This window comes from Solea solea, chromosome 18 (genome assembly GCF_958295425.1).
Source record: "Solea solea chromosome 18, fSolSol10.1, whole genome shotgun sequence".
Lineage (NCBI taxonomy): Eukaryota > Metazoa > Chordata > Actinopteri > Pleuronectiformes > Soleidae > Solea > Solea solea.
The window spans coordinates 23,288,126-23,300,442 of NC_081151.1; the positions used below are offsets into that span (position 1 = coordinate 23,288,126).

The following is a 12,317-nucleotide window of genomic DNA, read 5'->3' on the forward strand; positions in this document are numbered from 1 at the left end:
AATACGTATTAAACAACACTGTGTGCCTCTCAAAAATCTGCATGTTGCGTCTGCAATGAAGGGCATTTATAAGTTAGTAAAATAATGAATGGGAAAATATGAATATGCAACTGATTGCACAAGCAAAACTACAAAATAACTCAAAAATAATAACAAAAAATACAATATTCAGCTTCTTAAAAGCTGACCTGTTCTGTTTTATCCATCGTCCTTTCAAGGAAACTCTGGGTGTTGGTCAGAGACCACATTTTCACCACATCACCACGGGCTCCCTCTCTAGTTAATTACCAGATAAGTAACTTATTCATGGAGGAAATTAAAAAAAAAAAAGATTCAAAAGGAGGTGCAGTTCAAACACAATTTTTGTCGGGTTTGGGTTGGTTTTCAAAGTAACATTTGACAGAGACGTTCTTGGTCTCTAAATAAGAGGCGTTCACTTTTATTTAAAATGCCTTCATATCCTCAACTGTTCTAACTCACAGGCCTCACAGCTGATGCTCCGTGTCAAACTTTCCTTACTCGTTGCATTGGCACAGACACAAAGACAAAGACGGCCTTCAGCGGCGCAGGTGAGTCGCTGTACGCACACCAGAGTCACCGAGGACGAGGAATTCCTCCAGCTGTGAGCGCTGAGCGACGCACCGTCAAACACAAACTCACCACAAACTCACTGCCGGGCTCAGCAGCAACTGTGTGAGTCTGTATGTCCGTCAGCATGTGCTAATCTACACCACCATGAGCTGGATTACACCTGGTTTCTCTTAAATTGTTATCGTTTAAGGGGCCGGGCATTCACGTCTTTAAGAAGACTCAAGTACGGCGATAATTTTAGCCCTGGAAATTTAAAAATGGATCGTAAAGATATAAAAGATCCATATTCAGCTTCGTAAATGTGAATATTTTCTGGTTTCTTTGCTCCATAAATCATTGAAGCGGAATCATTTTGGTTTGTGGACAAAAACATTTCCAAACGAGTACTAAATTAATTGCAAAGATAATCGACAGATTAATCAATGACAAAAATAATCTTGTCGTCCAAATAAACAAGAGAAAAAAAGAATTAAAGGGTGTGCCGTTATTTTTTATTGTACCAGTCATTGCAGGATAGTTTACACATCATTTTATTTATGCATTTAAAAGTTTTGGTTTTGATCAATTTTTACCTAAAGTTTGTAAAATTCAAAATTTAGGAAAAAATTAAAAACAATTGTTGTGCATGTGTTCTACATATTGGTTATTAATTATCTTCATGAACTAATTTATAAGAGTAAATATCTCTTCAAAGTGCCAAGCGGATTAGTGTATTCATTCATTTAAGTTCATTATCATGCGTGATAACAACACATGCTTGAATTTAGAGCTGCATCTCATGCTTATTTTCATAATCATAATAATGAATAATTAATAAATAATTCAGTTTGAATGATTTCTTTGTTTTAAGGAGCAAAGACACCAGGAAATATTCACATTTAAGGAGCGGAAAAATCACAGAAACTTGTTTTAATTGTTAATCGATTGTCAAAAGAAAAGTCATCGTTACAGCTCTAGTTGAATTAATCAACTTGGAAGCTTGTGGCAGGGATTTGAAAGATTTTGTAACATTGCTATGATTTAAAAATCAGGGCCCAGACTTCACTTCAGGGATTTTAAAAGTGAATTTCTTTGCGAATCCTGATTCAGTTTCTTGACAAAGAACAGGTTTGACTTGCAGCCAGACGCCGAGCTCGTGTTCCCAAACGCTAATATTTGCTCTACTACGACACTTTCACCCACGAGGAGCTGCAAGAGGAATCGTAAAGGATAAAATGTCCCGGTTCTGCCAGTGAACTTTCCGTTCTCCTCTCGGTCATTGAAAACACTCATCTTCTGTTACAGTCCATTTTAAGTCTACCTTCACACACACACACACACACGGCTGCTAGCAGCGACAGCCTTTGACAGCAGAGACTAACTTTAACACTCCACGCTCCTGTGCTAGCAGCTATGTGCTCCCCCCCCCCCCACCACCCACCCACACAGACATGGCCGTCACTCACTCAATGGTGTTTCCGCTCCCTGTCAGACTCCAGCAGTCGCAGGCGACGGTCGTGAACGTCGCTGATTTGAGACAAACATGTGGACGAGGGTAAAGTTTAGCAGGGCCACGCTCGTTTGTGTGGCTTGTTTTGTAACGAGTGGGGCTGGAAAAATGTAAAGAGACACCTCCTGTATCGGGTTCCTCCTGAGGGGCGGGGGACGGGGGACGGGGGGGTGTTGCGGGTTGGTGGGCTTCATTGGTCAAACAGCCACAGAGAGGGAGAGCGAGGACAGAGGCGGGAGGTGCAGCATTGTCCACCTCTCTCTCTCCTTTTTCCTTCTATTTTTGGTCCCTCACTCCTCTTTTTTTAAACCCACCAATCAGACACAGAGTCACAGGCAGAGCGAGGCCGTCGTCACCAGGTGAACACGAGTCCGACGCGTTAACTCAAACTCATTCAGGAGGAAAACCTCTGCATCGTCCAGCACGTCAAGATTTTGTCCATTTTTTTTCTGTCGTTAATGGTTTGTTCTGGTTCTGCTCGTGCTGTTCTTTTGTTATCGTGTCCATTCAGTTGTGAAGCATGCATGCAAAGCATGCAAAGGACAATATTTTCTCCTCTACAAACAGATGTTGGGGAACTAAAAACAACTGCTTTAGAAAACCACGACATCACGGCACTTACACGCACAAACCTTCAGCAAAGAAACCAAAAAACACTCAAACTTCTTATGTACCTTTGTGACTTGTTTTTAACTAAAACTACTTACTGACTTAAATCATCTCTTGGGATCTGAAGTTGTAAGTGAGCGTGTTATTAAGGGTGAATAAAAACGGCAGGCTGGTTCAATGACTGAACACAATCAGCAGAGAATAAGAAAGGGAATAAATGAGGGACGGGATGAAGGAGAGTTTATGTTCAGCTGTCATGAACTATCTCCTCTGTTTCCTTCCTCTGTTCCAGAACATGAAAGTGGCTGCTAATCCCTTCCTCCAGGTTTCCCTCCAGCGTCTTTTCTTCTCTTCACCTCCCTCTGTCCCTCCCTCCCTCCCTCATCAAACATCTCTGAATGAAACCAACTGCAGCAGGTCTGTAAATCAGAGGATGTTAATTCCTACCGTGTGCTCACAATATCGCCGCAGTATCTATTCACACTGTGTTACATGAGGGTGAACTCGTACAGAAACACTGTGATGTTTCTGTTGCTATGCCAACTCTGGTGGTAACCAGGGAGCTCGCTGGCAAACGTCCCGGTCTCCCGCTTATGAAGGTTTTTTCCAAAACTTGTCTCTAAACACGTCAATTACAAATTCCGTGTCAGTTTTGGGTTTGTTTTTTTCACCGTTATTTAACCTTTATTGATTCAGGCAGATCAAGCTCTCGTGGTTGTTTGCTTATTTGTTTTTCGTTTCACACGGTTGTACGCACTCCCACCTGGGAGTTGTGTGTTACAATCTCAGCCCAGTTCTGGATGATTGAGGGTGTTGCTCATGGGCAGTCTGCCAGCCGTCGCTGTAGGAGGCGAGAGCAGCCTCGATTTCTGTCTGTCTTGACTTTTCATCGCATAACTGTCCAAAGGTTTGCTCGACAGACTTCAAACTTGGCAGGCGACTCACTAAGAGTGCAGGTGTGTTTGGATGAGAAATGCAAGAGATATCGGAAGAAATGCGACAGATATGTCACTCAATGAGCCAGAGAGAAACACACACAAGCTCAAGAAAGATGTGCAGCTATTAGCACTTTCACACTCTACAATCGTAGCACGACTTAGCCTGGCTTGTTTTTTTTTGTGGATTTTCCATCAGTGATCGCACCTCTGACGAGGTTAGAGCGAGCTGAGCCGATACTAAAATAAAATGTGACGTCAACAGACTGCCACTGATCGGTCAGAGAGTGTCGTCACTGAAGAGTCATGAGCACGACGTCCGACACAAGAATCAAAGCCAACAATGTCCAACTGTAGATCAGTTAAAAAGACTTAAAAACTTACTTAGAATTCATAAATCTACTTGTAGTTCCAAAATCTATTTAGAATTCCAGAATCTACTTAAACTTCCAAAAATCTACTTAGAATCCCACAATCTACTTAAAGTTCCAAAATCTACTTAAAGTTCTTAAATCCCACTGATTGGTCAGAGTGTCGTCATGAGTCCGACGAAGAATCAAAGCCAACAATGTCCAACTGCATATCAGTTAAAGAGACTTAAACATGCTGAAAACACATTCAATCACTACCACGTTCAGTGGTATTTCAGTTCAGTGACTGTGTCAGACGGAACTGCAGGAAGCACTGAACCATTCTGTGAACAAATCTTTTTAAATCGACTGATTATGAGAAGCGTCATATGACATCAATGTTTTCCGACAGTCGTAGTTATTACTTGTAAAAAAAGTCACCGCAGAGGGTAGTGTTTTGAGATTTTACCAGTCTGGAAACTGTTTTCATAAAAATCACATTTCATTCGCTCCGTTTTGCTCGTGGATAAAAAGCCGATTGTTTTCACGTGTACGGTGTCTGAGATACAGACTCATGATGAAGCAGATTTAAAAAAACACAACACAAAGGTGTGACACCACCCTCGACTCCATGACTTAACAAAGACACCATCAGCTCCATGTTTGGTTTCATATGTTCAGTACGTCTCAGCGGGAGCAGCAGACAGAGACCAACACCTGACGGTCAAGTGTGTGATCCAATGGGCTTCTAAATCGGGACGGTCCTGAGACTGTTCTGCTGCTGCTGCTGCTGCTGCTGCTGCTGCTGCTGCTGCTGCTGCTGCTTGCTTAGACACTGCACACAGTCCTCGGAGAGGGGAGGTGAGAAATGTGTGGAGCCGTGTGAATGTTAAGCTCATGTGTGAAAGAGAAGCAGGGAGGTGTTAAAAAAAATGTAAAAAAAATAATAATAGTAATAATAATAAAGACAGAACGTGTGCCGCTGCCGCCGAGTCCGCAGATAAATGCAGCACGACTATAAAAGTGAGAGAACAGCTTGTCTGTCTGCTCCCACACATAAGTACACTGTACAATTATACGACTTAACCTACATTTGACATCACAATTAATTCATATCTCTGAGGGACAGCCCAGTCACAGACTGTAATTACATTACACTGCAAAATCACCCTGCTGCTAACAGTGCTGTAACATGTATTTAATGTGTACATAAGGTTTGTATAGATACATTTACTGCAAGTGTTTGTTTTGGAAAACTGTGTATGATTTGTTCTGTGATTTACCAGGACCAAAAAAGGCAATTCAGTCGGATTATTTGGTGGAATTTTACCCACTAAAGACAGTTGATTAGGAATTGACCTAATCAATATTGCAATTCTGCTTTATAATTTAAGCCAATGTCATAGATTTTAAAAGTTACCAAGCATTACAACATAAGACATGTGTTACTTCCTTTTGTTATTGTGCAGTCCCAGAGCTGAACATTTAAAACATTTTTAAATATTATATTAAATAAATCTCCCCAAAGAGACATTACAATCAATGTCAATGTGTTGTACAGCTGAAAAAAAAAAAAAAATCAAATCATCACATTTGAGAAGACGGAATCCAAGTTTCCGAGTTGGAAATCCGAGTTAAACTACAAATCGAACGCACCATAATAAGTCAAACAGAAAATGCCTCATAATAACAAGCCTTAAGGAGGCATATCGCCACCTAGTGTGAAGGAGGACCTGCCTAATTAGGGGTGAGAATCACCTCACGTTACACGATCCCAAAACTATCACAACACAATTATTGTTTTTCTTCCGGTCAGGTCGCTTCCACACAAGTTTCCCATCGTTTATTTGAGCAGCGCCCCCGTGAGGGGACATGAAGTAGTAACGCCCGGCAAGTGAAACTGACAGGGACCATTTATGTCAGAGCGCTAGTTCTGAAACAATTGCTCTATTATTAAACGATCACTAAACTAATCGCCAACTATTTTGATGATGGATTTATCGGTTTGAAGCTTTTTTCATCATTAAAACAAGATTTCTGATTATTTCAGCTTCTTAAATGTGAACAATTTCTTTGTTTCTTTGCGCCGGACAACAAAAAATAAATAATAAAAATAAAACATAAATGAGGCTGCAGAGAGTGAACCCTCCCTCCACCTGAGCAGGAACCAGACTGTGGACCAGACCAGTTTCTGTCTGACAACATTCCTGCCGTCACCACTTTATTAACAACAACAACAACAACAACACACCAACTATCAATGATATCAAAGTGTGACGTGTAAACACGCTCCGCTGCTCTGATACTCACTGAAGTGGCATGGCATGGAATGAACAACGCATGTTCCTGGTTTTTTAGTTTTACTGCGTAATTATGCGTCAACACAACGTGGTTCAGTGTAACTCAGCTCACCACGACACGGTCGACCGCCATTAAATTCAACACAGACGAAATAAAAAAGAGAAATATATATATTATGTATAATTTGAGTCTATATCCTGATTTATGTGGATATAAAGCTGCACGCAGGTCGTTTCTCTGGACTCTGAAGTTTTCTTTTGAGATGTTTGTGCTTCTCAAAGAGTGACTGTGACAATACACTGTAAAATGACATATCTACTGTTTATGATCTTTATGACATGATCTTAAAATACACATGTTTATTATTACCTTTCATTTCAGATAATACCTGCTTTATGTCTTTGGCCTTTTAATGTCAAATAAAGGATATTTACGTGCGTTAGCAACAATGAAATTGACTAAATATGGTCAAATTCTGCTGTAACACAGAAAATGAGCTGACTTTAAATATAATACTGTCCATTACATGCATTTTGAAAACCAGGAAAGGTCATCACAGATACTTTATAATATGCCTTGCCACAATATTGATTTAATATCCATATATCGCCCTATGTTAAGAGTTACATTATGTCATTCTTTAGCTTCTTACATGTGAACATTTGCTGGTTTGGATTGAGAACATCATCATTTTGAGGTTTGGGAAACGCCGATCAACATTTAGTTTAAAACATTCTGACATTTTATGGACCAACAACTAACCGATGAATCTACAGAGTGACAAACTCCCTTTAACTGTCAGGAAAGGACAGGATTCATCCTGCACTCACTTTTGTTGAGTAACTACTTTAAAACGTCGCTGTCTGATTAATCCGCTTTAGGTAGTTGTTCTCTTTCCATGTTGAGTTAGTGTACACCGGCACGCCCGTCCACTTTTAATAAACGCCAACAAAAACAACAATTAAATTGATTTAAACAAATCACGGGTTGTTATTAATTCATTCAAACATGATTTGAGGGGAAAAAGGACCAAATATCGTCTTCCTCCGCTCTATATTACACTGTATAAACAGTAAATGTTGTGGGTTGTAAACAGTATATGATATGCATCACATCTGTAGATTAGAGGTTTAGATGCAGTGACACGCTGTGTTGATCTGCCTGTCTAGACACACACGCACACACACACACACACAGTGCACATAAACAGCACACTGACAGAACAAGTTGAACCAGACTCTGGACTGGGCAGAGCAGGAAAATAATCACTGACTCAGCTCCAACACTTCATGATGGCACCTCCATCTCATTATAGGCAGAAAAGGCCTCGGGGCAAAATCTCCCATGTCTGCTTTTAGCCGATACACAGAAGACGAAGAAGAAGAAGAAGAAGAAGACGGCGACAACAGTAAGAAAACCAAGCCGAAATCCAGACTGGTGCATTTCTGGGACTGTCGAGGAGAATTTATGCTCCCTCAGCTTTTAGGGATGGAATATTTTGAAGTTTAAAGCGACAGGATGTAGGATTTCAACTTTGAAATAATGTCTCCAAGATTATTTCAGAGTGTGACCTCTTGTCAAAGCCGTCCCCAACCAACGACGTTCAACAAAACTTGGGAAATGTTAATTTTTTTGGTTAATTTCTGCAAATGTGCCGATAATTAGAGACAGAAAGTCAAGAGCTTTAGCGGCAGATCTTACTCGGTGTGTCACGATCTCGAGTGTAAGTCGAATATCGCCCCGAAACATCATCACGATCTTGACCATCGGAAACAGAGGTGGAATCGAGAATTTAACCACGCCCCCCAGTGTGACGTCCTGCAGACATGCGTACACGTTAACTCCTCCCTCTAACCTGAAGCTGAGCTACGTCCTCATCATGAGGACGTAGACGTAACCACGACAACCGTTAACACAGACAATTCTTCTGTCCTCGTTTGGAGCAAATACTCCCTCAAAATTCACCTGGCGCTAAAGCGCTTACTGCCAATATAGAAGGGTTTGTAGCATCAGTTATGTGACTTATTCATCAGTCATGTGACATTATTCATCAGTCATGTGACCTTATTCATCAGTCATGTGACCTTATTCAGTGGTGGAAAAAACGCTGTATTTAAACATTTCATTAACGTAGTGTGGTTCCAGTCACACTACGGAACGCCAAGCAGGTCACAACAAAAGCGGTTTCCTTCCATGTGTGATCGTGTTATTGGAGGTCAGAGGTCAGATTTAGTGACCTTTTAACACATAGTTTACAGTTGGCTATTGTTTCGTTATTGTTACATTCATGTTGTTAATAAATGATCTAAGTTTGATAATAACGCCTTTTATCAGTCATAACATCATGTAGACGAAATAGGAATTAAAAGAGGTATCGCAAAAATAAAATAAAAGTATATGGGATCTAATCCCAATGAACTGGATAAATAAAGGTGGATTTCACACCTTCAGCCTCCCACATGATCCACACACACAGGCATCCTTCTTACCCTTGAGCAGTGGCAAGGGCGTGAGCTCTATAGGTTTGCCCTGAGAGCGGAACTGGGACGAGCTCTGCGACCGCTTGGGCTTGACCTTCCTGACAGACTTCCGTGAAAATCCGTCCACTTTGTCCACAGATGGAGATGTGGTGGCTGCCGAGGACATAGCCCTGCTGGGGGGAGAGAGGGAGAGATAGGTGAATACACACATTTATAGACGTGTTAGGGCTGAACGACATGGGAGAAAATCTCATAATGATATACTTTTTTGTATATATAAATGAAATCAAGATTTCTGTGAGGCTGGGCAATATGGCTTATAAATAAAGTCTGGATTATATTTTGAGACTATATCCTGATATAGGAGATTAATGTGGATATCAAGCTGCACACAGGTTTGTTTCTCTGGACTCATGAAAAGTTTTCTTTTGAGATGTTTTTGCTGCTCAAAGAGTGACCGTGACAGTACACTGTAAATATCTCGATTACATGATCTTAAAATACACTTATTATTATTATTATTATTACCTTACATTTCAGATAATACCAGCTTCGTTTATTTGGCTTCTAGATGAAGTTGTATTTATGTGTTAGAAACAATGAAATTGACTATAAATATGTTCAAATTCTGCTGTAACACAAATAATTTTAGGCTAAATTAAATGTTTGTTTTTTTTAATATAATATTGTCAATTCCATGCATTTTTTTACTGTGTTTTTCACAAATTCAATGTAATAAATAGGATTTGCAACAGCCTTGGAAAAAGTCATCTTTGTCGTGACCATATTTTGTCACAAGTCACCATATACGGACATAACATCCATATATGACCCAGATCAAGTATTTGCACAGCTGTCTGTTTAAACAGTCATGTTTTATCAGAGGAAAACAAAAGTGGTTCAAAATAATGTATCTAACCCAGAGATTTGACTTTGGAAGCCACACAGAATGAACTGAATCTTAAACACAGCGAGGGAAACATGTCACGCATCAGCACAGACACATTCTTCAGCCATGATTATGAGGCTCAAAGTTTAGCTCATGAAATAAAAAGACGGAAAAAGCAAACGACGACAAAAAACCCACAGGTTGTTTTTTTTCACTCCACCTTCCTGCAGCCTTATATTCGTCTCACAGATAAACCTGAGCAGCCAAAGCAGAGTGTTTAGACCTCGGATGAAAGCCAAACACACCGGCCACATTTACATGGACACACACATACGGACAATGACACACGCATATCAACACAACAATGGAGCCAACTGTGTGGCTGCGAGCCACAGCCGCCGCCACATTGGGAGGAAGTGGAGGAAACGTTTCACTGCTGTGTGTTCGCTGCAGATTAGGACCAAAAAAACCAGTCGCTGTCACACTTTACACTGATCAACGTTCACCACACCCATGAGGAAATGTCAAACCTAATTACAGAGAAGACTTTTCTATGCAGCCATGCTATCAGAAAGCATGAAGAAACATCGGATCATAATAAATACCACAGCTGAACAACCAATCAGGGACGAGACTTTTTATTCACAATCTGATATTAGTTTGAACGTGGAGTGTAACGTTCATGTTCAAGCTGGAATGAGCTGCTGCAGCCTCATAGACCTTATGTAGTAGTACCTCTTAGCATCCAGCAGAGGGCTTGGTAAGTTTGTCCTACTAGATTCTACAACAGTGAGTACGTTTACATGCACAGTTTAATTGAGCTAAGCTAAACGTGCGGAGGACAAAATGGATTGATCGGACCGTGTAAGTCTGACTATGCCTCCGTAGGTGGTGCTGTATTTCTCTCCGTCACAGAACTAGAACAGTGAGATGGATCGTGCTTTGGTTCTGTATGTTCCATACCTGCAAAAGCCTGTACAACTCACTAACATACAGTCTTTTACAGATTTATGTTTTAATGAGCCACAAGGGGAGCTGCATCCCAATATGGCTTAGAGGTACAATATTTATCCAACCTAAAATGATTTTAGAGACGGTAGAAAAACATCTTTGTTTCGTGCAGATTTGCACACACAAGTCATTTTAAATGATATTAATCATTCCCTCTAGTAGCGCTCATCATACAGCAATAGCAATTTCAGTCAAAATATTCACAAATCAGAGGTTCATTCAAAATTGTTCAGCCCTATTTTGGTCAGGATGCTTAGCTACTGCGTTTAAACATGTCTCAACACACACGGGACAAACGGAGACAGAGATGACGAGTCCAGTGAGTCCACTCAAGAAAGAAAGGAACCGTTACATAATAAAAAATGTGAGTGTGACGCTGCAGGCTGTTTCTCTAATGCGCTGTCAAAGTCACACAGGGAGTCATACTGTGTGTCCAGCAGGACAAAGAGGACAGACAATAAGAGGGGACACCCCAAGGACACTCACACACTGCTGCGGCCTGAGGACACGGGCAGTTGTCAGTGAGAGACATTTACAAGTGAGCGTATGAGAGGCTGCACAGCTGAGCCGACGTGTCCAATCATCACATCCACACTCGCACAACAAAGTGCACTGACGCTCCAGGTCCATGTGTGGACAGAGTAAGACTCGACGATAATAATCAACGACTGACAAATGTGACAATTAAAAAAAAACAATTTCCTTGTTTTTAAAAAGCAGAAAATAATAACCACCTAATGTGGTTTGAACACATCAATTTCCCAGGTAATTTGTACTGATCATTATTTAAGAGCACGAGCGACAGTTACTTTTCATCATCGGACTACGCTGTTAGACGTTTGGTCCATAAAATGTCAGAAAGTGTCGAAAATGTCGCATCATTAGTGCTTCTCAAAATGACTTGTTTTGTCCAAAAATAATGAAGTTTTAATGATGTGTTTATGTGGACCAAAGAAAGCAGAAATTCACAATTTAAAACAACTAGCAGATTGCACAGGCTGCAATTTCCTGGTCCATTTTTGACCGTTCTATGGCTTTTTAAAATGGCATAATATATGCAAGTGTTTCCATAGGTTTTTACAAAGGTTTTCATAAAACAGAATTATATGTAAAAAAAAAAAAAACATATTAGTTTATTCATAATTTGACTGCTGAACAGAGACAATAAAGGAACTCAATAAATTTCCAATTTAAAAATACTAACATGAAATGGATTCACCATTAAGTGTTGCAACAATTAATCGAACCATAATTTTAATCAGTTAATCTTCTTAACAGTTGAACAAAACCAGCAACAACACAAAAATAGTCAGCTTGTACTGTTTGGGATATTTGGCATTTCTGTTTTTAAAAAACAGATTATTTGAGTGTTAGTCGACAGCCAGCCATCGCGTTCCCTTCAGTAATAAGACAGCTGTTAATCATCCATCAGTGTGAAAACACCTTCTGTTTGCCGTCAGCATCAGCAGCAGCTGAGCAGTGATCTGTCTCATCTCAGGCCACAAACTTTAAATACTCCACTCTGACGGGGAACGTCGTCATTAATCTGGAGGTCCTGCTGTGAACGGCACAGACACTGAGCAGAACCAAGTAAAGACTGACATTTCCTGTCCTTGTTTTTGACTCTTCTCCTTATCCTCACGAAAAACTGGACACAGTGGA

General features: G+C 40.4%; 1 protein-coding gene across 5 annotated transcripts in view; it reads right to left on the reverse strand.

Annotated features, from left to right (window-relative positions):
- Positions 1 to 12,317, reverse strand: part of ppp2r5eb (protein phosphatase 2, regulatory subunit B', epsilon isoform b) — a 35,922-nt gene that overhangs the window by 16,379 nt on the left and 7,226 nt on the right. For 2 of the 5 annotated variants that reach the window (XM_058614841.1, XM_058614839.1), the window contains exon 2: positions 8,765 to 8,925. In XM_058614841.1, coding sequence (XP_058470824.1) covers positions 8,765 to 8,921 — 157 coding nt within the window. In that variant the 5' untranslated portion in view covers positions 8,922 to 8,925. Of the gene's footprint in view, positions 1 to 2,036; positions 2,157 to 8,764; positions 8,929 to 12,317 lie in introns of those variants that run through there. The other 3 variants (XM_058614840.1, XM_058614838.1, XM_058614842.1) reach the window with 2 other exon arrangements.